This window comes from Notothenia rossii (assembly GCF_949606895.1).
Source record: "Notothenia rossii genome assembly, chromosome: 2".
NCBI classification, from domain to species: Eukaryota; Metazoa; Chordata; class Actinopteri; order Perciformes; family Nototheniidae; genus Notothenia; species Notothenia rossii.
This window is the reverse complement of record NC_136904.1, coordinates 4,580,050-4,606,011: the sequence shown is the minus strand read 5'-3', so window position 1 is coordinate 4,606,011 and position 25,962 is coordinate 4,580,050. Positions and strand designations below refer to the sequence as shown.

The following is a 25,962-nucleotide window of genomic DNA, read 5'->3' as shown; positions in this document are numbered from 1 at the left end:
CAGACATGAAGACCCCAGCAGACAGATATGTAGACTTACTTCGTACAGTGCTGGTCTGACTGGCTCTCTGCACTCCAGCTCTTGTTCTGGATGTGTTCCTCTTCCCTCTGTTGAGATGAACACATCCTTTATAGCGCAGGTATATGTACATAATAAAAACATCTTCCTGTCTGGATTCATAACATAATTCAAAGTTAGACACAGCAAGTTCATCGTATATAGCAACTCACACGTCATCAAAATTAGTGCTGGGCGATACGGCCTAAAAATAATATTGCAATATTTTTAACCTGTATCGCGATACACAATATAAATTGCGGTATTTTGAAATCCTGTTCCATACCCAATACGCCAGTATGAGGATTGTTAAATTAAGACATTAAGGGCTATTCATGATAATTTGCATCTCGTCTTCATCAATTGTACATCGTGGATCACGTCGGAACTTTCAAAACACCAAACACAGTAGCCACACAAATACTCGCTCAGTCTGATCCACAAAACCCTGCTCCTCCTTGGGAATAATGCTGAACCAGACGGGCTCTGAGTTAAAGACGGGTGAGGGTGTTTGCGGACGCAAAGGACAGCCATGGATTCTAAAGGACAGCCCGCTAGGGGAAGCAGTGAGGTCTGTTGTTTGTACCATACAGAGTCTATGGTTCATACACATATATTAACAACACTGATTTAATATGAGGTACTGTAAAGCTCTGTCTGCTGATGTTTTCCTTTACTGATTCAACGTCAGCACGTCAGCACGTCAACACGTCAACACGTCAGCACGTCAGCACGTCAACATGTCAGCACGTCAACACGTCAGTGACGACAGTAGCAGAATCTCAACGCTGACAGGTTTGTGCAACAGAGCGTCACACAAATCTCTCCATCAAGTTGACATTTTGAAGTTGCGGCTAAACACAGGTAAAGGGCCGGCTCGTAGCATAGCAGTATAGGTGAATCCACCCGCAAATAGGGTGGGAAGAAAAAAAGGATTTCAAAGTAAGTCTAAGTTTCAAAATGTTGTCTCCATCCTCGGCTCTGTGTGCGTGTGGCACAGCGCATTTTGTGTGAGCGAGCGAGACAGAGAGAGGGCACTGGATACAGGGATTGTTGTCATCATCCATAGACTGGATATCCAGGGGTGCACATCACCTTTTTAGTGAGTTACTCAGATGAGTACCAGGAGACAGCGTTTGGTACTCACCCCACACGTAGCGTGGTTTTAATAAGTGCAGTCTTCCTCACTATCCTCCTCAGTGTCTCCTTCACTGTCCTCTAGTTCCTCTTCTTGCATGGTATATGATGAAGATGGTGCAGATGCACCTCCCTGTCCCGGTTTAAGCCTCCGATTTGCATTCTCCAAAACTTGTTGCATTCTCCAAAACTTGTTGGCAAAACTGTGAAGTCCTTGCATTTCCTGAGGCCAAGATGAAGGATCAAATACTAAGAAATGAGCACATGACTTGAAGTCAGCAGAGGCAGACACCCTATCCGTTTTTAAGAGTGCGCTTAAGACCTTCCTTTTTGATAAAGCTTATAGTTAGGGCTGATTAGATTCAGCCCCTAGTTTTGCTGATATAATAATAATAATAATAATAGATTTAATTTGTTAGCGCTTTTACAGGTGCTCAAAGACGCTTTACAGATATAGTGAAGAAAAAAGAAAAGAGAAGAAAGGAACAACAAATAAATATATAGTTAAAGTTAAAGTTAAATAATACAAAAACAATCACACATGGAAAGCCAGATTGAAGAGGTGAGTTTGTGTGAGTGTTTTGAAGGTGGTGAGGTCGGTGCAGTCTCTGATGGGTTGTGGGAGTGAGTTCCAGAGGGAGGGGGCAGCGACGGAGAAGGCTCTGTCCCCCCAGGTCCGGTGATTGGTGCGGGTGGGGATGGATAGGAGGTTGGCTTCTGATGAGCGGAGGCAGCGGGAAGGGGTGTGGTGGTGCAGCAGGTCTGTGAGGTAGGGGGGGGGCCTGGTTGTTGAGGGCTTTGTAAGTAATGAGTAGGACTTTGAAGTGGATTCTTTGACGGACGGGGAGCCAGTGGAGGTTCTGGAGGATGGGAGGGATGTGGTCTCGGGAGCGGGTGTGGGTTAGGAGGCGGGCAGCAGAGTTCTGGATATGTTGGAGTTTATTGAGGAGGTTGGATGGTATGCCATAGAGCAGGGGTGCCCACACTTTTTTGGCTGGTGAGCTACTTTTGAAATGACCAGCTAACCGAGGTCTACCAACCAAAAATAAAAACCCAAATTGCAAGGGTTGCTGAATAACACGTTTTATTTTTACATGGGATAACTACAATAGGGCTGCAACAAACGACTAATTTGATTATCGATTAATCTATAGATTAATGAAACGATTAATCGACTATTCGGACTACTGTGTGCCTTGCACAATTTCTCAAACGCTCTTATTTAGCCATCAACTTTTAGATTTAGTTTGAGGTTGTTTTAGGCATGTGGAAACTAACAATGAAGACAATAAAGATGAATACTTGATTCAAAAATACATATATTATTAAATTAACTTAACAAATTGTGAACAAAATTAACATTGCTTTTTATTTGAATTAAATAAATAATATTTCACATCAAAAGAAACAACAATGTTTTAACAAATCTTATTAAATAATCTGATGACAGAACTATAAACAGAATAGCTGAAACTTTAACAAAATAAATAACTCAGTTACCTCTAATCATTAACCCATGTTTGTATAATGTAGTTAACTCCGTGTGTTGCTGCTAGCATACATAACACCTGACGTGGAAACGTTACTCGTGGATGGGGCCACAGAGCTACTAGAAAGATAGTCGAACCCGGTGCATTCCTCCGTCTGAATGTGGTGCACTTTAGCTAAATGTTTAGACAAATTGCTCGTGTTACCGCCCTTACATGCTAAACTCTTTTGGTGACGAGCATTGTCCACCTCAAGACGGGTAACATGTAACCACACCTTGGAGCGCTTCTCTCCACCATCTCCTCCGTGTGTTGCTGCATGTAGCAGCTGCGTGTGTGTAAACTGCCCCGCCCCCTTGCAAACAGACGGGGGAGAGAGAGATCTCTTCTGGATTGGAAAGGTCGAAAATACACCGACCATAGACGCATTTGTTTGTCTTTTTGCATGTTAGAAACGAGTTGGCGACACTAAAACGAAGAGATAATGTTTGTGTAGCAATAATACATGACCTTTCTCTTTCTCAACTCGCTACTCGGAGGGAAGTCGCTGTCATATGCCTTGTGAACACTCCGATAATGCCTCTCCACGTTACCTTTCTTTGGCAGAGCGACGCTTGCTTTACAAATAAGGCAAATAACCTTTGAATGTGACATCACAAACAAAGATTCTCCCTCCCATTCTGTGTGGAAGTGGTATGTCTTTAGCTTTTTGCTCGTTCCCGCACTCATTTTGTTGTTTGTCTCTCCCGGCACTTGACTGATTTTGTATCGCTTTGCATTCTGTGTTAACAGACTGGAAAGCAATAGGTCGCTTTTTCTGTCAATCAAGTCAACTCCTGAATTAAGTGGCAGGGAGGCCAAAGGAGGAGGGATCAAAACCTGTTTTGTCTATTTTAACGGAGCTGGATTTTTTTTAAATGTATGAATGACTCGCGATCTACCAGCATTGCCCCCGCGGTCGACCGGTCGACCGCGGTCGACGTACTGGGCACCTCTGCCATAGAGGATGCTATTGCAGTAGTCGAGTCGTGAAGTGATGAATGCATGAATCAGGGTTTCAGCAGCAAAGGAGGGGAGTGATGGGCGGAGACGGGCAATGTTTTTGAGGTGGAAAAAGGCGGTCCTGGTGATGTGATTTATGTGGTGGTTGAATTTGAGCTGACTGTCGAAAATGACTCTGAGGTTGCGGATGTGAAGGGGGGGAAGTATAGAGTGTGGCTGTCAATGGTGAAGTTGAAATTCTGGATGTCTTTGATACGGGATGGGGGGCCGATGATGATGATGTCTGATTTGGCGCTGTTCAGTTGGAGATAGTTTGTTTGCATCCATGCTTTTATTTCTGAGAGACAGTTGGTGAGAGTGGAGTGGGTTGTGGGGGTGATGGTTTTTGTTGAGATATAAAGTTGGATGTCATCGGCGTAGCAGTGAAATTGAAGGTTGTGGCGACGAATTATTTTGCCAAGGGGGAGCATGTAAAGGATGAAGAGGAGGGGGCCAAGCACCGAACCCTGGAGGACGCCTTGGGACAGAGGAGCAGTGGAGGAGGTGCAGTTGTTGATGTTGATAAACTGATGTCTGTCGGTGAGGTAGGATTTCAGTCAGGAGAGTGCAGTGTCAGTGATGTTGAGTGATGATTCGAGGAGGGACAGCAGGATGGCGTGGTTGATGGTGTCGAATGCTGCGGTGAGGTCGAGGAGGAGGAGGATGTTCAGGTTGCCGGAGTCAGAGGAGAGGAGGAGGTCGTTTGTGATTTTCAGAAGAGCTGTTTCTGTGCTGTGTTTTGATCGGAAACCGGATTGAAATGGCTCAAAGAGGTCATTGGAGCTGAGGTGGGATTCTAGTTGTGAGACAATGACACGTTCAAGTATTTTTGACAGAAAGGGGAGATTTGAGATGGGCCGGAAGTTGGACATGATGTCAGGTGTGAGTCCAGGTCTTTGAGAATGGGTGCAGCCAGTTTGAGAGAGGGGGGAACTGATCCAGATCTGAGGGAGGAGTTAATGACAGTGGCGTTGAGCTGGGAGATGGCAGGGAGGCTCTCTTTAGCAAATTTGGAGGGCATTGGGTCAAGTGTGCAGGTGGAGTTAATTCCAGTCATGAAGTGGGACAGTTGCATGGGGGTCACAGGGGAGAAGTGGGACAGGGGCTGTGAGGTGAAGGGGGGGGGAGCCAGGAGCGGAGTCGGGGGGTGCTGATGAGGGTGTCAGATTGCTGTGAATGTCGCTGATTTTGGTTTGGAAAAACGAAAGGAAGGAGTTGCACTGTTCGGTGGTGAAGGACGAGGTGGCGTTGTCACAGGATTTGAGAAGTTTGCTGATGGTGGAGAACAGACGCTTGGGGTTGCTGGAGCCAGACTGAATGAGTTGCGAGTAGTAATTAGACCGGGCTGCTTTGAGTGCATTACTGTACTACTGGAGATAGTCTTTGTAGATTTGAAGATGGACTGTTAGTGTGGTTTTCTTGTGTTGGCGTTCAAGTTGACGTTTCCTTGATTTCATTTGGCGGAGTTCAGGGGTATACCAGGGGGCGGAATGTATGAAAGAGACATTTTTTGTTTTTCTGGGGGCCAGTTCATTGAGACAGAAGGAGAGGGTGCTGTTATAATAGTCCACAAGTTCAGATGGGTTTTCAGAAAGTGGGGGGGGAGGCAGACATCTTGCAGGTAATGGAGGCAGTGAATGCTGAAGGTGAGATGGATTTGAGGTTTCTGTAGGTTATTGTGCGTTTTTGCTTTTGGGCGGGGATGGGGATGTTGATATCCATGATGATGGCCAGGTGATCAAAGATGTGGAGATTGAGGCTGGACAGATGATGGATGGTGAGACCAGTGGAGCAGACCAAGTCCAGGATGTGACCACGGCTGTGTGTTGGGAAGTTGATGTGTTGAGAGAAATTGCAGCAATGAAGGGTAATATAGGCTTAGTTTGTCGAGGGACATCTTACTTCTTCCTTCTCTCTGTCTATACCTGTGTACTCTCATGTTCCGATTAACCCAGCTTCCCCAAATGTCTTTCTTTTTGGTGTCTATATACGCCGGGATCCGGAGTCATGGATGATCCTGCGGTCCTGTGTCATGGATCGCGAGTCCTGGATCTTGAGTCGTGGCTGTGGTCCTGGATCATAAGTCCTGGATGGATATCCTCGTGGATTCATCTTCCTATTATACACACATGCATGTCCAAACATTTGGTCTACCTATGTTGCAAATGTATTATCTTTTCAATTTACACACGGCATCTATTGCACGTCTGTCCGTCCTGGGAGAGGGATCCCTCCTCTGTTGCTCTCCCTGAGGTTTCTCCCATGCTCCCCTTTAAACTGTGGGTTTTCTCTGGAAGTGTTTCCTTGTACGATGTGAGGGTCTAAGGACAGAGGGTGTCGTATTGTCATACTGATATTCTGTACACACTGTGAAGTCCACTGAGACAAATGTAACATGTGTGATATTGGGCTATAAATAAACATTGATTGATTGATTGATTGATTGATTGATTGATTGATTGATTGATTGATTGATTGAAGTCATATCTGATTTCAGATGTGGGAAGTAACTAAGTACACTTATTCAAGTACTGTACTTAGGTACAATTTTGAGATACTTGTACTTTACTTGAGTATTTCTATTTTATGCTACTTTGTACTTCTATCATTGATACCTCACTCCCTTCACTCCCATGGTGAACACTGCTGAGAGGATCATCGGTGCCTCATAGGGGTTTCACAACTACCAATATTTACTAGTCGACACATTTTTCAAAATAGTAGTCGACTAGTCGACTAGTCGTTACGTCATAATAAAGACACACAAAGAGAGGTGTACAACTGTATTTTATATTGGAACTCATACGGTAACATTAAACACTGCATTTTAATTTGTGTTACATGGCTGAGTAAATAACAAACAGTAACTGGACTCACCAAAATCGACAGCAAAAAACTCTTGTTTACATAAATGCCACGTAAATCCAGTGCGCAACACTTTATTCGCTGTCCTCCACGATAACGTCCACCTTTCCATATTTTTGGATTGAACACCAACGCATCGACATGTGAGGGAAGGAGGCTTGAGTGCTTTCGGGTGACAGTGTTGCCTGCCAGGGAAAAAACCCTCTCACTCGGGGTGCTTGTGGCTGGAATAGCCAGGTAGCTCCTCGAAAGCGGGGGAAGCGGTGCACGTTTTCTGCCCACCACTCCAGTGGATTATCCATTGTGGGGATATGCGGTGTCCGCTGGCAGTAATCCCGTAGCTCATCATCCGCATCACTGTTGACCCCTGTTTTCTTGCTGTTCGTTTGCCTCTGTTCAGTGCTGACGCCGGTCCGTTGCTCACTGGTGCTAGCATTACTGCTAGTGCTAGCTGTCGGCAGCGGGTGTTTCATCTTCAGATGGTTGCGCATAGCAGATGCATTTGTATTGTACTTTAGTACAGCTGTACACAACTGACACTTCACTGTGGAGTTGGTTACATCTTCGTTGAAGTACTGCCATACATAAGAATGTCGGACGTGTTTTGGAGCATTTTGCAGCACCTTGTTTACCTCAATTTTTTTCACGACTAGTTGACTAGGGCCTAAAGCGCCGACTAGTGGTAAAGGTAGTCGACTAGTCGACTAGTCGATTAGTTGGTGAAACCCCTAGTGCCTCACTCCCATCACTCCCATAGTGAACACTGCTGAGAGGATCATTGATGCCTCACTCCCATCACTCCTGGACATCTACAACACCTGCCTCACCCGCAAAGCACTCAGCATTGCTGGTGACCCCACCCATCCCTCCACCTGCCTCTTCCCCCTCCTTCCTTCAGGGAGGAGGCTCCGCAGCCTGAGGTCGAGCAGCACCCGACTAAAACACGTTTCTTCCCACCAGGCTGTCAGGAGGCTGAACTCTCTCCCCTCCCTCCCCTCTCCCCCCTCTCCCCCTTCCCCCACTGGACTATAACTCCCACACACACAGACACTCAAATCCAGCACCAGACACTTTTTCTTTCACACTGCTTTGGACAATTTTGCACTAATGTACATTTCCCAAAGATATTGAAGTGACTATTAATTTGTATATATTGATTGTTGGGTTTCTATTCAGGTCTTAATGTGTGCATATGTATAAATGTGTCTTTTGATTGTGTATATATATTGTAGCGACCCTGTATAGGGTGCTGAGTGTGTCACTCAAGCATCCCCCGTATCTCTGCCAATCACAGAGCTGCACAGCGATGCTGGTCTGGGTGCGGCCTGTGGTTGGGGGAGCAGACGGGGGAGGGCGGGGACGTTGTGACGTTGGGGTGTAGATTGTGTGTTAGAGCCACAATGAAGTCAGGGTTATTATTTCGATTCATAATTTGATAAATGATTTAGTGATGGAGGGGTGATTTGTGTTGCCGTGGTGAATATGTTTTGATGAAGTGATTGTTTATTTTATATCGTAAATATGATCTGTTTCCGTGTACCTTCCGGTGTGTATTTAAGTGAGGTAATTGAGGACAGCCGGGGTGCTCGGAGACCTGATGAGACGGGGAGCGGAACAGTTTTTCGACCGCAAATTGCCGACAGAAATTAGCGTTGCAAATTGGACTGCAAACAAAGTATAGTTTAGTTTATATAGGAAAGCATACCGCCAAAATATTGTTTAAAGATTTGTTATTTTGTGACTATTTAAGTCAATACTTTTTTGTTAATCCATCCATCTTCTCCCGCTTATCCGTGGTCGGGTCGCGGAGGTAGCAGTTCCAGCAGAGAGCCCCAAACTTTATTTTCCCTGGCCACATCAACCAGCTCTGACTGGGGGATCCCAAGGCGCTCCCAGGCCAGAGAAGAGATATAATCCCTCCACCTGGTCCTAGGTCTACCCCTTGGTCTCTTCCCAGCTGGACGTGCCTGGAACACCTCCCTAGGGAGGCGCCCAGGTGGCATCCTAACTAGGTGCCCTAACCACCTCAACTGGCTCCTTTCGACGCGAAGGAGGAGCGGTTGTTTTTTTTGTTAATAAATTAAAAAAATGTGACTGAAAACCTTCGGCTGCTTATTGTTTTGGATTGTGTGTCGTCAACCCCGCTCTATAGTGGCAAGAGGAAACCCTTGATGCCATTACAGTGTGTGTGAGGATAAACCTGCAACCTAACATGTAACCTGTGTCCGTGTGCGAACAAAGGAGTGAATAAACCCCAATAACTCGAAGCCTGTTTCCGACTCACTTTGTAGAACGTTACAATATATATACCGTCATTTTCGGACTATAAGGCGCACCTGAATATAAACCGCAGCAGCAGCATACCACTCTCGGTTCCACTTTCACTTTTGCGCGCTACCTGTCTCACTCTTTTCCGGCCTCCAGCTTTTCCTGCTGGAACCCGCCGCTTAAAGGTGGGGGTCCGCGGACCGGCCATAGAGCCCATATAGTTAAAGGTGTTGGCCGTTAGCTGTAAAAATCCATAGATTAGCCGCACCGTTATATAAACCGCAGCGTCGAAAAATAGGGGAAAAGGCGCGGCTTATAGTCCGAAAATTACGGTAAATATTTGCATACATATTTTTATATATATTTGTTTTTATATATATACAAGTTTTTATTTATATACAGGATTGTGGAAAATGGTATTTCGATCTCTCTGTACACACAAACTGAAAGATTGACAATAAAGTTGAGTTTGAGTTCACAGGAGAAACACACTCTTACTTTGTTTCTGAAGGTCCAGGTTGATCCCTGAAGTCCAGAGGTGTGCCTTTAGACCGGTCACTCTTCAGAGACAGACAGCTGGGGACTGGAGACTCTGCTCTCTGTCTGCAGAAACAGAAAATGTTTTACACACATCATTGGATTTTGAAAAGAGCAGCTGAACCTGATTAAATATGTTTGGACATGCTCTGAACTTTCTGTTTTTGAGTCATGCTTGTAGGTTTCAGTCTTTACAATTCATCTGTGAGGATCAATAATTTGACATGTTTGTATTTTATTCACTTAACTTAACACAAAGTGCTACATTCCGAGTGTCAGAATGATTTCACTAAAGTAGTTTATGTTCTGTCGCTGATGAAGCCAAGGAACGAAGGAAGAGGATCTTCTTTACTTTTCTTTACAGTGTTTCTTTAGTTCCAGAGATGGAGTACTCGAGGACTGGACTTGGGTGCCGATCTTCGGGACTCGTGACTCGACTCGGACTCGCGCACTGATTGACGCGACTCGGACTTGGACTCGTGAATTTTTCCCCCACGATGACTCGGACTCGACTTATACATTGACGCTCCGACTTGGACTCGGACTCGAGTAAGTTTTCTCTGGAGTCTGATGTCCTCTATCCTGGCGTGTGCACCTGCGAGGCGAGTTCTGCTGTTCAGAGCGAATCGTGACACGGAGCTCTCTGGCAAATCAAAAGGTGGAGGAATTCTCCCATACATCCAGACCCTCTGGCAGAGGAGGTGGCACTGGTCTCCTGCTCTCTCCCAACTGGAGCTTTTCCCTCTTCAAGCTACCTAACTTCACTCCTTCCACCTTTGAATTCCATGCCGTCACAGTAACCCATCCTATACAATTAACCATTGTTGTTCTCTACCGTTTAACAGGCGCCTTGGGGGACTTCTTGGAGGAATTAGATCATCTCCTCTCACACATCCCTGAAACTGGCCCTCCCGCTGTATTTCTCTGAGACTTCAACCTCCAGACAGGGAAGATAGACGAACTAACATCTCTGTTAACCTCCTTTGCTTTCTCACTGTCTCCATCCCCACCAACTCATAACGCTGGCAATGTCCTTGATCTCATATTCTCAAGGAACTGCTCTACTTCTAACCTCTCTGTAAACCCGCTTCACACATCCGATCACTTCTTCATTTCATTCTCTCTACCCCTTTCCAAACATAACAACCTAATCTCTTCTAATTCTGCCCCTGTCCGCCGCAACCTCCGTTCCCTCTCCCCCTCTACCTTTGCCTCATCGGTGCTCTCAGCCCTCCCTTCCTCTGACTCGTTCCAACTCCTGCCTCCAAACTCTGCTGCAGAAACTCTCCTCTCTACTCTCTCATCCTCTCTGGACTCTCTCTGTCCTCTCACATCTCGGCATGCTCGTCAGTCGTATCCTGCTCCCTGGCTAAATGACGCACTGCGTGCTAATAGAACCATCCTTCGGGCAGCTGAGCGGAAATGGTGGAAATCCAAACACCATGACGACCTCCTAACCTATCAGGCTCTCCTCTCCTCTTTCTCTGCTTCCATCTCTCAGGCAAAAAGCACTTTCTTTCAAGATAAGATCCAATCTTCCTATTCCAATCCCAAAAAACTATTTTCTATCTTCTCCACCCTCTTGGACCCCCCCAAAGCCCCTTCCCCCTTCCTAATTTCTGTCAAGCGACTTTGTTAACCACTTTGAAAAAAAGGGTGATGATATTCGCTCTTCTTTTTCTGATTCACCTTTACTCACCGCTGGGTCACCAGACCCTCCCTTCACCCACACACTGACCTCCTTCTCCCCTCTCTCTCCAAGTGAGGTTCTTACCCTCATTACCTCTGCCCGTCCTACCACCTGTCCTCTGGACCCTATCCCCTCAAACCTCCTTCAGACTATCGCTCCTGATATTCTACCGTTTCTCACCCATTTCATCAACACTTCTCTAACTTCTGGTCACTTTCCAAACAGTCTCAAGGAGGCAAGAGTAAACCCTCTCCTAAAGAAACCCACTCTCAACCCGTCTGATGTTATAAACTACAGGCCTGTCTCTCTCCTCCCGTTCCTGTCTAAAACACTTGAACGTGCTGTCTTTAAACAACTCTCCTGTTATCTCCATCAGAACAACCTTCTGGATCCGCACCAGTCTGGTTTCAAGGCAGGTCACTCAACAGAAACTGCACACTGCTAAAGCAGCCTCCCTCTCCTCTGTCATCATCCTTGTGGACCTGTCTGCTGCATTCGACACAGTGAACCATCAGATCCTCCTTCGCACTGTCCAAGAACTTGGAGTTTCAGGCACTGCACTTTCCCTCCTCACCTCATACCTCAAAGACCGCACCTACAGGGTTACTTGGAGAGGGTCCGAGTCCGACCCTTGTCAATTAACTACAGGGGTCCCTCAGGGCTCTGTTCTCGGTCCCCTCCTCTTCTCCTTGTACACAAACTCGCTCGGGTCTGTCATTAACCCGCATGGTTTTTCATACCACTGCTACGCCAGGGCCGTGGGAATTAGGGGTGCTGAGGGTGCTGCAGCACCCCCTGGTGGAGGACAGGGGATCTGCACTTCTACAAGATATAATACAAAAAAAACGAATTTTCAGCCTTGATTTAACAACATTCATAATAACATACATACAACATACATTTTCCATTTGCCCTGTACGATGGACGTTGTAGTGATGAAATGGGGGATGTTGGTTTATCAGGCACCCGCAGCTCACAGCCAAAGTGAGAGAGATAGAGAGAGGGGGTGCACCGGTACCGGCGGGGATTGTTGTTCTGTTGCGCTAACGGATATAAGAGGCTGTTTCTACAATAATGTGGAGGGAGATTTCTGTCCTGCCAATATCGTTTAAAACTGGAGAGATTTAAAAATATGCATAAATAAATAAATGTTAACTGGTAAAACAAGATATGAATGAACAACAAAAATAAAATAAGTTGCATTTATTTGTTATTGGCTATGGTAGGTTATTGAAAATGTTCACATACTTATTTGATTAATAAAATGCAAACCGGTCTTTTTCATACGGGTGTTTAGAGTTGTACCCCCTAGATCAGTCTCTAGTAATTGGGCGCTCAAAGTGCACCAGATTGAAGCATTTTACTTTAAAATGTTAAAGATCTTCCCGGGGGTGTACCCCCGGACCCCCTAAAAGATGTGAAGTCCACCCCCCAATTAAAACATGTTATAATACTAAATACATTTGAAGCCTTTTTATATAAGCTGTCCACCATGTCAATATGTTTCTCTTTTTGTCGTGTATTGGTCTTTTGTAGAGGTTTTTCATTGCCAGCTAAAATCTTGCCTATAGGGCAGCACATTGGTCAGAACCAGCCCTGGTGTCATCCCCACAGCACCCCCCTTTTGAAACATATTCCCACGGCTATGTACGCTGACGGCACCCAACTAATTCTGTCCTTTCCCCGCTCAGAGACCCAGGTCGTCGCACGCATCTCTGCTTGCCTAGCAGACATCTCTCGGTGGAGGTCTGCTCATCACCTCAAGCTCAACCTTGACAAGATTGAACTGCTTTTCCTTCCGGGAAAAGATTGTCCCACTCTTGACCTAACAATCAACATCGGCACCTCTGTTGTTTCCCCGACTCAGACTGCAAGGAATCTGGGTGTGACCCTAGATAACAAACTGTCCTTCCCTGCAAACATTGTTGCTACAACCCGCTGCTGCAGATACATGCTTTACAACATCAGGAGGATACGTCCCCAGCTGACCCAGAAATCAGCGCAGGTTCTGGTCCAGGCTCTCGTCATCTCACGCCTAGATTACTGCAACTCCCTCCTGGCTGGTTTACCTGCATGTGCCATCCGACCTCTGCAGCTCATCCAGAATGCAGCGGCTCGTCTGGTCTTCAACCTTCCTAAATTCTCCCACACCACGCCGCTCCTCCGCTCCCTTCACTGGCTTCCAGTAACTGCTAGAATCCACTTCAAGACACTGGTACTTGCGTACCATGCTGCGAATGGATCTGGCCCTTCCTACATCCAGGACATGGTTAAACCGTACACCCCAGCACGTGCACTCCGCTCTGCATCAGCCAAACAGCTCGCTGCACCCGCACTGCAAGGGGGACCCAAGTTCCCATCAGCAAAAACTCGTGGGTTTGCTATCCTGGCTCCAAAATGGTGGAATGAGCTCCCCATTGAAATCAGGACAGCAGGAAGCTTACACATCGGCGCAGACTGAAAACTCATCTCTTTCGACTCCACTTTGAGCGATACAATTACTAACAAAGCACTTATATACTAATAAAGGACTTGTATACTAATAAAGGACTGGCTTATCTAAAGCCAGTTGAGTAGCACTTGAAATGTTTAGCTCTCTGAAAGATGATGCACTTATATGATTCTGTTTTCTTCAAGGTTGTATCTTCCTGGTCGAATGCACTTATTGTAAGTCGCTTTGGATTAAAGCGTCGGCTAAATGCAATGTAATGTAATGTAATATGTTTTTACACAAACATTGGCTAGTGCAACGATGTGACAGTGATTCTGCAGCACTGTTCTCCCACTCTGGAAACTCTTATCATCAACTGCAAACACTTTTATTCCCCCAGAGAGTTCTCCTCATTCATACTGGTCGGTGTGTACATTCCACCGCATGCGAACGTGCAGGAGGCACAGCTTACACTCGCCGACCAGATACTGTGTGTGGAGAGGACTTATCCGGACTGCCTAGTTATTGTTCTTGGTGACTTCAACAAAGGCAACCTCAGCCACGAACTCCCAAAAATATAAACAGTTTATTAAATGCCACACCAGAGAGGGTAATATTTTGGTTCACTGCTACACAACCATCAAGGGAGCCTATCACGCCGTCCCCCGCGCTGCATTGGGCCACTCTGACCACACCATGGTTCAACTGATTCCTGCATACAGGCAAAAACTCAAGCTGTGTAAACCTGTAGTGAAGACATTCAGGCAGTGGAGCAGTAAAGCTATGGAGGAACTTCAGGCGTGTTTGGACTGTACTGACTGGGACATGTTTAGGACTGCAACGCAAAGTCTGGATGAATATGCAGAGGCTGTGACGTCATACATCAGCTTCTGCGAGGAGAGCTGTGTACCAACACGCACCAAGGTGAGTTTCAACAACAAGCTCTGGTTCACACCAAAACTGAAACAGCTAAGATTGCAAAAGGAGGAGGCGTTTAGGAGTAGCAATAAGGCACGTTTTAGAGAGTCGAAATACGTCTTTGGCAAGGCGGTGGGAGATGCTAAACGACAATACTCTGAGAAACTCCAACATCAGCTCTCAGCAAACGACTCTGCTTCTGTTTGGCGTGGTCTAAGACAGATCACAAACTACAAGCCAAAAGCCTCCCTCTCCATGAACGACCGACGCTTTGCAAACGATCTGTTTTTACTGACATCTTTAACACCTATCTGGAGACATGCCACGTCCCAGCATTCTTCAAAACCTCCACGATCATCCCGGTTCCCAAAAAAACAAGGATCACAGGACTAAATGACTACAGACCCGTCGCCCTGACCTCTGTGTTTATGAAGTCCTTTGAGTGCCTTGCCCTGTCCCACCTGAAATCCATCACAGACCCACTCCTGGACCCCCAGCAGTCCGCCTACAGAGCAAACAGGTCTGTGGACAACGCTGTCAACATGGCCCTTCACTTCCTCCTCCAGCACCTGGACACAGCAGGAACCTACGCCAGGATCGTGATTTGCGGACTTCAGCTACGCCTTCAACACCATCATCCCTGGTCTGCTGCAGGACTAGCCCTCCCAGCTGCACATGCCCTACTCCACCTGCAGATGGATCACAGACTTCCTGTCTGACAGGAAGCAGCACGTGAGACTGGGGAAATCATCGGCAACGGTTCCCCCTCAAGGCTGCGTTCTTTCACCTCTGCTCTTCTGCAGATATACCAACAGCTGCACCTCCAGTCACCAGTCTGTCAAGCTCCTGAAGTTCGCAGACGACACCACCCTCATCAGACTCATCCCTGGTGGGGACGAGTCTGCCTACAGGTAGGACCATCTGGTGACCTGGGGCCTCATTTATAAAGGGATCTACGCTCAAAAAATGACGTAGGCCAGTTTCTACGCAATGTTTGCGATTTATAAAATACTAACTTGACGGGAAGATTTGCGGTCCTCCACGCAAACTCTAACCCATGCGTACGCACTAAGCACAAACACGGGAGGGACGAGAAACTGCGACACCGTTGGCAGAAGGAAGAATGGAGAGAAATATGTGGAAATAATACCATAAATAAATGTTACCTCTCATTTAAGAAGAATTCATTTTCAAACATTGATTAAAGCCAATCTTAAAATGATTTAACAAACGCCTGTTTGAGACTCCTCAGTGCTCACAAAAACATAACTGGAAGAAATGAATAAATAAATACGGATCCATGTGTTATTTAAAACCACCTCGAATATGTTGTGTTAATGTTATGAAATGTTTTCTCATAAATTATGCGGTAAGCAGGAGGACAGAATTACGTCTAAACTGACGCCGTTTTGCATTTCTATAGGTTGTAGATACGAGCATGGTTTTATATATGTTTAATCGTGTTTTATGCCGTTTGCCAAGACTTGATAAGTCGCTCGTAAAACACAGGAGGTATGGAAACTAAGAGCACCATATGTGGTCAATTGTACAGCTAATATAACCAACCCGGTATCACGGCAAGATGTGAATATGTGACAATTTACCATGCTGGGAGACGTGAAGATGTCACGATTTCATCCCTTCAAACGTGACAGCACGGTATTGTTAACCCATCTTAACCAGTGGAGAAATAACTGGAAATTCCAAGCAAATGCTACCCCGACGGTCGGTTGTTATTGTCAATATTAATATAATAACGATTTATTTTTTAATAGTCACACTCGATTACGCCGATTTTCTTGTTTCCCGAGCTGGTCGACACCTGTTTTAGCAGAAACAAAGGCAAATTAATGTATTAAATCGATGTGGAATTAACGGACGTGACGTTGTGCGATTGAGTTGCCAAGCAACAGCTTCGGTTCATGTTAATTTACAAACTCTTCAACTACAACCGTAGTTATATTTAAAAACATGTTAGAAGGCCTCACGAAATACTTTAATGCAAATTAAAATGTAAATGTGAAGGAATGTGTGTATAACAAAATACATTGGTGATAAACGAAACCGGAAACTGACGTAGGCAAGATCCTCAGCTCGATGATTTGGATGGTTTAGCCGCAATGCATGCTGGGATTTGGTGTTTATGTTATGTGAAATCTGAAAACGTTTTTTAAAAATAAAATAATACTTTATTCCGAGTGTGCTTGCTTTTCTCTTTGAAAGTCATCACATAACGGCATTGTAATACACGGTTCGGCTGCATTAAATATTACACATCTGCCTTAATTCTCTTTTCGCTGAGAAGACTTCTAGACAAACAGGAAGAACTGCCGCCAAAACTGAAAACGTGACGTGGATCACCAATATATCAGCAATTAAACAACATCTTACATTTCTTTTCACACAATACGTCTCCTTGCAGTACCAACACTAAATTCGGCTGACTTTTATATTTGATCCAATTCGTAGATAGGCTGTATTTACACCATAACGGTGCAGAGCTGATACAAAGGGTCACCTGGTGGTTGAAGAACGTTATTGAATTTTATTATTTTATTATTAGATATTAATAGGATCCCTATAAAGTATATTCATTACTCGTTATTTTCTACTAATAGTTAATTAAAGACTGTATATAATGACTAGTTTGCACACCCCTTTCAAGATTTCAAGATTTTCTAAGCTAAGGTTTATTGACATATCATATTATACACAACTACGGTGTAGTTATACAATGAATGAAAAACTTGGGTCGCAGGTTCCTCAACAGCATGGTAAATCGTCACATGTTCACGTCTTGCCGTGATATCGGGTTGAATATAACACAATACATTAGTTGTATTTCCTTTAACTGGTGGATTATGGATATATAGTTGCTGAACGAAAGCTGGAACACAAACTACCAAATACAAACAAATAATTCAGATCCAGCCGTCATGACCCCACTCCGGAGGGATTCCCCGATTATTTCTTACAGTTTCTCATCAAGGGGGGGTGTCTCCTGTCCCCGGTACAAACACACTGCCTGAGGAAGGCTATGTGTATTCTTTTTGTCATTAACCTTTTTCTGACCACTTATTTATTTATTTTGGTGACGATCCGACCTCCATGCTGCTACTCTGGTTCAAACTGCATCCACCAAACAATATGATTTATCTCGACCTCCCCAAAATAACCAAAATCTGACACGGTGTGAGATGTCTTTTTGAGCTGTTCTGTCGTCATTTCCTGCGATCTTCTTCATGCAGTCAGTCAAAATGAATGAATGGGCGTTTCTTTGACTATTTATAAGCAAATATGGGCGTTACGTGAAGCCCGCAAAAGCTGCACCGCATTTCGAGTCGATTGTGATGTAGGCCTATAAAGGGAAACCGGTGTAGGAAGTGCCGTACGCACTTTCCTCGCCGGTACGCAATGTTTGGTGAATCGAAAAATTTCGGGAAATTTCTGTACCTATTTTTTTTATTTCTACTACATAAGCAACCTTCCCACGTGAATCCTACGCACGGCGTTATAAATGAGGCCCCTGGTGTGGGGAAAAACACCTGGAGCTCAACGCCCTAAAAACAGTGGAGATGGTCGTGGACTTCAGGAAGAACGCAGCCCCACCCACCCCCATCACTCTGTGTCACTCCCCAGTAACTGCTGTGGAGTCTTTCCGCTTCCTGGGCACCATCATCGCCCAGGACCTCAAATGGGAGCAGAACATCAGCTCCCTCATCAAAAAAGCACAGCAGAGGATGTTCTTCCTGAGGCAGCTGAAGAAATTCAACCTGCCAAAGACGATGATGGTGAACTTCTTCACCTCCATCATCGAGTCCATACTCACCACCTCCATCACCATCTGGTACGCCACAGCCACAGCCAAGGATAAGGGCAGGCTGCAGCGTTCATAGTTTATATTCTAAAATGTATTCATAGCATTCTATTCCCATGTAAATTACTGCTATATTTAATTGTTATTGATATTTAACTGTATTTTATTACGGTGTAAAAGTGTTTTTGTTTTATATTAGATTTCTTGTTTTTTATATTTTATGTATGCACCATGACATCAAGTCAAATTTCTAGTATGTGCGAATCTACCTGTCAATAAACCTGTTTCTGATTCTGATTCACCTACTGGGCCCCGCTATTCCAGTCTAAAGGTGTCTAGAGACACACCCTGCATCGTGCTGTATGCTTTCACACATTCTGCTTCCACATTCGAAAAGAGCAGCGCAAAATGCTCGTTATGTGGAAAATATATTGAAGAGAAGGCTCCAAACACATTACTCTAAGGATCGAGTTCAGACATAGGCTGTCTTGAACACTATCATCAGAGTAACGTGATCTAATCAATAAATAAAGATTCAGCCGATAACACGAAAGCACATGGCTACTTAACATGCAGGATGACGTCATGTGCTTTCTGGGGCTTAATTAGTGTGAATGCTGTTTAAAGCATTCCACTATAGTACTTCAAATCTGTTAACCCTTATTTCAGCCAATACTTTGGCTCTCCATAACTTCAGCTTATTTTCAGCTACAGAAACCCTTCAAATATTAAACTATTCAGCCTGTTCAGGAATCGATGGGAAACCTTCAACTTTTTACAAATATTTCATACTTTTTTAAATATCCAGCTTTTTAAACTATTTGTTTAACATTGAAGTCAATGGGAGTTGAGCCAATACTTTGACTCTCCATAACTTCAGCTTATTTTCAGCTACAGAAACCATGCAAATATTAAACTATTCAGCCTTTTCAGCAATTGATGGGAAACTTTCAACGTTTTTGAAATATTTCATACTTTTTGAAATATTCAGCTTTTTAAACTCTTTTTTTAACATTGAAGTCAATGGGAGATGCCGTCAAATCCACTTTTCCTACACTTTGCGCCAAATGCTACTCCTTCCACATACTTTCAGCTAGACACTTCATTCCAACTTTAAAATGATCACAAGACCTTCAGCTATTGAATTCTTATTCGGATTTTTGATATCTTTTACACTTTTTTAGATATTGAACTTACTTTGGAGCTGTGTAGGGAGGCCTTTTTCAGATTTTAACATTAGAGTGGATGGAGCAGCTCGTTAACTCTAGAGTGCTTTGATCTCAAAACAGAGTGGAGCAGTGCTTAAAATTCTCCCCCAAAAATATTTTAAACTTGCCATAATTCCCAAACCCTACACTCCTCAGACATATTTTTTCATGAAAAACGTAGGAAAACCTCTCCTAGGTTGGAAAATAAAAAGAAATTAAGAAAAGATATTTTAAAAAATGCCTCTTGAGGCCATGAAGAGACAAACAGTCCAGCTAGCTCCCAATTGATTCCCATGTTAAATTGTTCCGGATCTTTCTTCAGAGCAGAGAGAAGTACACTTTAGACAAACTGCTCCCATCTCCACATTTTACACACAAAACCCAAAAAAACTACATATTTCAGTTCATTGGGGTTCCCTGATGCTCACGGTCTGCTCATTTTTTTTTATAGGAACCATAGTTTTTGAAAAGGTGACAAAATTGTCAGATATACTCCTCAATTCATTCTTAATGGGACTCAGTGCTGCAGTTGGTAAATCGTCATAACTCATCACCATGGTAACCTTTGATCTCTGGGTTTAAACACAGACACAAACTCACTCACTCACTCACTCACTCACTCACTCACTCACTCACTCAGTCAGTCAGTCAGTCAGTCAGTCAGTCAGTCAGTCAGTCAGTCAGTCAGTCAGTCAGTCAGTCAGTCAGTCAGTCAGTCAGTCAGTCAGTCAGTCAGTCAGTCAGTCAGTCAGTCAGTCACTCACTCACTCACTCACTCACTCACTCACTCACTCACTCACTCACTCACTCACTCACTCACTCACTCACTCACTCACTCACTCACTCACTCACTCACTCACTCACTCCAAAACACTCTCACTCCATAAACGTCCAGGAGCGACGCTTGGTCAGGGTCCCCGAGGCGTGCAGTTGTGACCTCCTAGGCTCCTTCAGCTTGATGAAGGGACGCAAATAGCTTTCAACTGATTGCAATGTATTCTCATCTGCGGCGGGATTTGACGCTCATGGATGCATGGCATTCGTTTGTGTCGGCTGCCCTTAAAGGCAATGTGAGCGTCCATTCCCATTGGATAACGGAGAATTGTACACCCGGAAGTTAGTATTCACCTTACTGTCGATTGATTTGACAGTGATATCTGCACTACTCATCGACTAAAAAACACCAGATTATCCTTGTTAATTACACAACATTGATTGGTTTAAATTGTGTGCAATGCTTTTGTATTTTTCCCATTCGATTCGGAGAAACGAATATTTTTTCAGAGTAAAGGATGGCAGAAGACACTACACTACCCAGAATCCCCAGCTATCGTTTAGGACTACACCATGTGCTCTGTTTGACTAACCCTGTGATTAGTTCTCAAGCTCTGTGATTGGTTGACCTCCGTGAGTGAGGGAAAGAGACAGATGATGTGGAAGGCAGAGTATAGCTTATCTGACTAAATGTTGGAAAATGGTACATTCCAGCCTGTGAGCTCCCCTTTTGAGCGACTGACTATTCCTTCGCAATGTAGCATCACATTGGATATGGCCGACTTTATGAGGGGCGGGGTTAATGGAAGCCATTTTGAAAAAAAAATCGGAATTCCATGAGGAAAATCGGTGCCATGATTTGGGTAGCTCGAAGAAACTATATGTGACTACCGCACAATAGAGGGCGCTACTGAGCCGTTTTTGCTAAAAGGTACGATTTTTTTTAGAGTCGCGAAGAGTTAGTGGGCTGTGACGTGTGTTCCAAGTTTTCCGTCCGTAGCTCATTGTAGCACATCGCAATAAAAAAATGTATATAGGCCACGCCCACGTTTGTCATTCATTGCGAAACTTTGAATCTGTTTTTGGGGCCCCCTATAGTCCAAATGAAAATGCTTTGGTGTGCCTATTTCCCAACACAAACTGAACCTTTCCACCAAAGTCTGTGGTGAATTGATACATTGTTGATGACTTATGAACATTTCTTTCAAAGCCACATATTTTTGCTAATACGTTTTGATTAATGGCGGCAATATTTATTTACTGAATATGCTCATTTCCGACTGTAATGTGTCTCCACCGATGCTGTATACTAAGATTGGTGTTGATAAACAAAAAATTGAAATGTAGGATAATATTTCACTTTTTTTAACATTATGCTAATTTAAAAAAAATCAAAGTAGGCGGAGCTTAGGGATTCAAGAGAACTTTATGTATCCAGAATGTTGAATTTTTCACCGGTCCTGCCGTTCGTGCAAAATTTCGCTGCATGAATGGCGTCGTAAAGCCCTCAAAACCAGGTTTCAAAGCACACAGTAATCATAACATGAATTCTACGAATAACAAAAGGTCTTCGTGCTCAGGCCCTAATAATAATATTAATATAAGTAATAAGCTTTATATTTGTATAGCACCTATTACAAGAATTGTTGCCAAACTGGCTTCACAGCAGTTCAATAGACAGATTAGTATAACATGACAGGATAAAAGCAATGTAGAGGAGCAGCTACATTTCAACACATATATCCACGAAGATTAATACATGAAGACTTGTGACTCAGACTTGACTTGGACTCTTCTTAGGTGACTTGGACTCGGACTCGAAGAGTGGTAACTCGAGAGTGACTTGGACTTGTGAATTGGTGACTTGACTATAACTATTCTTCTGTCCTTTACTGTGTTTCTTTAGTGTACTCTTCTGTCCTTTACTGCGTTTCTTTAGTGTACTCTTCTGTCCTTTACTGTGTTTCTTTAGTGTACTCTTCTGTCCTTTACTGTGTTTCTTTAGTGTACTCTTCTGTCCTTTACTGTGTTTCTTTAGTGTACTCTTCTGTCCTTTACTGTGTTTCTTTAGTGTACTCTTCTGTCCTTTACTGCGTTTCTTTAGTGTACTCTTCTGTCCTTTACTGTGTTTCTTTAGTGTACTCTTCTGTCCTTTACTGTGTTTCTTTAGTGTACTCTTCTGTCCTTTACTGTGTTTCTTTAGAGTACTCTTCTGTCCTTTACTGTGTTTCTTTAGTGTACTCTTCTGTCCTTTACTGTGTTTCTTGACTGTACTCTTCTGTCCTTTACTGTGTTTCTTGACTGTACTCTTCTGTCCTTTACTGTGTTTCTTTAGTGTACTCTTCTCCCTGAGTGTTCAGATAGTTATCATCAGTCTCAGTGATCTCAAACGTATTGGACACCAAGTTCTTACTCTTGTTATTTTCCATCTGAAAAAAATCTATTCAAAAAGATGTTTCTGACCCACGCCACGAGGGTTTAACTTTCTTCTTCTTTGTTTCTGTACTGCACTCATGTAATTACGAAATAACAGTTTAGATGATCAGATAACATAAACACTGAATCCTCTTCAGGTCAGTTCACAGGAGAAACAGACTCTTACTTTGTTTCTGAAGGTCCAGGTTGATCCCTGAAGTCCAGAGGTGTGCCTTTAGACCGGTCACTCTTCAGAGACAGACAGCTGGGGACCGGAGACTCTGCTCTCCGTCTGCAGAAACAGAAAATGTTTTACGCACATCATTGGATTTTGAAAAGAGCAGCTGAACCTGATGAAATAAGTTTGGACTTGCTCTGAACTTTCTGTTTTTGAGTCATGCTTGTAGGTTTCAGTCTTTACAATTCCTTTGTGAGGATCAATAGTTTGACATGTTTGTATTTTATTCACTTAACTTAACACAAAGTGCTAGATTCCGAGTGTCAGAATTATTAAGTAGTTCATTTTCTGTCGCTGATGAAGCCAAGGAACGAAGGAAGAGGATCTTCTGTACTTTACTGCATTTCTTCAGTGTACTCCCTTCACTCTTGTGCCAGGCTCAAACCACCATGCAAAACATATCAAGAGAGTTCAGGTCAGTTTGAAGGAGAAACAGACTCTTACTTCCGGTCTGAGGGCTGTGGTAGATTACTGAATGCTGGAGGTAAGTCAATAGACCCGTCACTCTTCAGACAGCTGGAGACGGAAGATGTGTCCTTGTCCTCCTCCTCCTCCTCCTCCTCCTCATCTTTTGAATCACTCATCTTCTCCAGTCTGACAGATACACCAGTAACACTGCAGACACACACACACACACACACACACACACACACACACACACACACACACACACACACACACACACACACACACACACACACACACACACACACACACACACACACACACACACACACACACACACACACACACACACACACACACACACACACACACACACACACACACACACACACACACACACACACACACACACACAATTTTACATTACAATTGAATAAAAAACATCATAATGACAAACTTTGGTTTCAATACAACACATAAGTCAAACTTCTCACAGGTTGCTCATGTAACTATCATAGGAGGCTGTGGCTCAGTGAGGGAGTGCTCTGAACTTCTGATTACTGCAGTCAGCATGTAAGTACACACATCCTTTACTCAAGTAGAACTACAGATACTCGTTTTTAAAAATACTCTGGTAAAAGTAGAAGTACTGACTAAACTTCTTTAATCAAGTCAAAGTAAAGAGGCTTTGAAATGTACTTAAGTAAAAAGTACCCATAACTAGCAGCTGTTTTAAAGAGTACCTGACCTCCCTTTATATTAATAGAACAATAATGTCATTGTTAGCTAATGAATGTTTCCATGCTGAACAACGGCAACATGACAACGTTTCCATTGGTCCCTCTTCTTTAGAGAAGACCAGGAAATGATGGATACACGGATCGTGTTCAAATCAATAGGCACGCAATGAATCTAAATAATAATAACCACCAAACACACATTCAAACTAAAGGAACCAGCCTGTTTGGAAAATGTAAGAAGTAGAAAGTACAGGTATTTGTGTTCAAAATGTAAGAACTAAAAGTAAAAAGTCGTCAGAAAAATAAGTAGTGGAGTAAAGTACTGATACCAGAAAAATGTACTTAAGTACAGTAACAAAGTATTTGTACTCCAATACTTCCCTCCTTTCGATAAAAGTGTGTGATAAGGCAGTGGTCCGTGGCCTGGTATCGATGTTACCGATTAACGTGTGGCCGGGTAACAGGTGATATTCTATAACGGTAGGCAGATGTATCAGGGGCGTGGCCTTTGAGGAGCCATTGTGGAATAACCAGGAAATACACATTTCGCTTCTTCTGTCGTTTACATTCATCTTTTGGTATATGTGGCTCCATAGGAACACTTTGATGCACATTCAGTACCAGTCTGTGAGTTTGCGGTTGCGATGGCGATATCCGGACGCGTACAGCGAGGACTTCAAAATCACAATGAGGTGACTGGGGATGTCTGTTCAAAACATTGCAAGCTTGAATAAATCATTTAAACCATTTATTTTTGCCAGACTTATTACTGAATATCATTCTTAATGTGATACCAAGTCCATCTGAGACCTGTGTATACCTTCAGACAGCCTACAAGTGAAGCACACGTAGTTTACTCCCAGTTTGAAAGCAGTAGGGAGAAGTCTTCACCTGTGGAGCTGTGATCCGCCCAGGATAAACTGTGATACGACTTCTGTGGCTATCTACCAGCGATCATGTTTAATATTAAAGACTAAACACATGTATCCCTTATCAAAATGGTATTCTGCACTTTGCAGCACTTTTCCAGATAAGATGTGACTGTTTACTCGGTTAACTTTTGTTATGCATCAATACAGCGACACCAAATGACAAGGGTACTCTCACATATGTTGAGAATTAGAAACACTAATAACTATGTTTTTTGCTTTTAGCTTTGTGGTCTTTGTTCTCATATGTTTTATCTATTTCTGTTTCACTTGGTAATATTAATATTAATTCCTTGTTATTGTTGTCTTTCCATCTGCCGGTGATGATTATAACTACATAACGAAACACATGGGCTGATTTGCATATTTGAACTTAATGTTTGCACTGGAATGCATTTATATGTAAAATGACCACTTATCACAACATAATGTGGGCTCGCAGGCTGATAAACTAGGATATCTGATCTCGGTGGGTCTTAATGAGGCTTGATACAGACCTCAGTCAGTATACTATTTATAAGCAAATGCCTACTATAATATTTATATTATATGGCTTAAAGTGTACATAAATTCGCTCACATTATAAATGATGGTTGGGTTGCATTTTTCTGAATCTTTTAACAATGTTAATGTGACAAATTCAGCTGTGTAAACAGGGCCGTGGGAAGTAGGGGTGCTGAGGGTGCTGCAGCACCCCCAGATGGAGGCCAGGGAATCTGCACGTCCACAAGATTAAATGGAAATATAATACAAAAAAACGAATTTTCAGCCCTGATGTAACAACATTCATAATTAAGTAAAGATAACACCCTTTTCACCCCGGTTACAGTTTCCATTTGCCCTGTACGATGAAAGAGGGGGATGTTGGCTTATCAGGCGCCCGCAGCTCACACACAGGACAGATATCAGCTGTCTGGACAGGACTGATAGCCAGACAGACTGAGAGGCTCAGTGAAGTAAAGGACTGAGTGTTTAGATAGTTCACTTTAGTCTAAGTTATCTCAG

At 43.7% G+C, this 25,962-nt stretch overlaps 1 protein-coding gene across 1 annotated transcript in view; it reads right to left on the bottom strand.

Moving 5' to 3' along the window:
* The window catches only part of LOC307027953 (NACHT, LRR and PYD domains-containing protein 3-like), a gene marked incomplete at its 5' end in the record, with an annotated part of 42,431 nt that extends 18,964 nt beyond the window's left edge, over nucleotides 1-23,467 (bottom strand). The window contains 4 exons of the mRNA XM_079662647.1: nucleotides 40-107; nucleotides 9,354-9,458; nucleotides 22,833-22,937; nucleotides 23,328-23,467. Of these exons, the coding sequence (XP_079518773.1) occupies nucleotides 40-107; nucleotides 9,354-9,458; nucleotides 22,833-22,937; nucleotides 23,328-23,467 (418 nt within the window). The remainder of the gene's footprint in view (nucleotides 1-39; nucleotides 108-9,353; nucleotides 9,459-22,832; nucleotides 22,938-23,327) is intronic.
* Nucleotides 23,468-25,962: the final 2,495 nt, after the last annotated feature.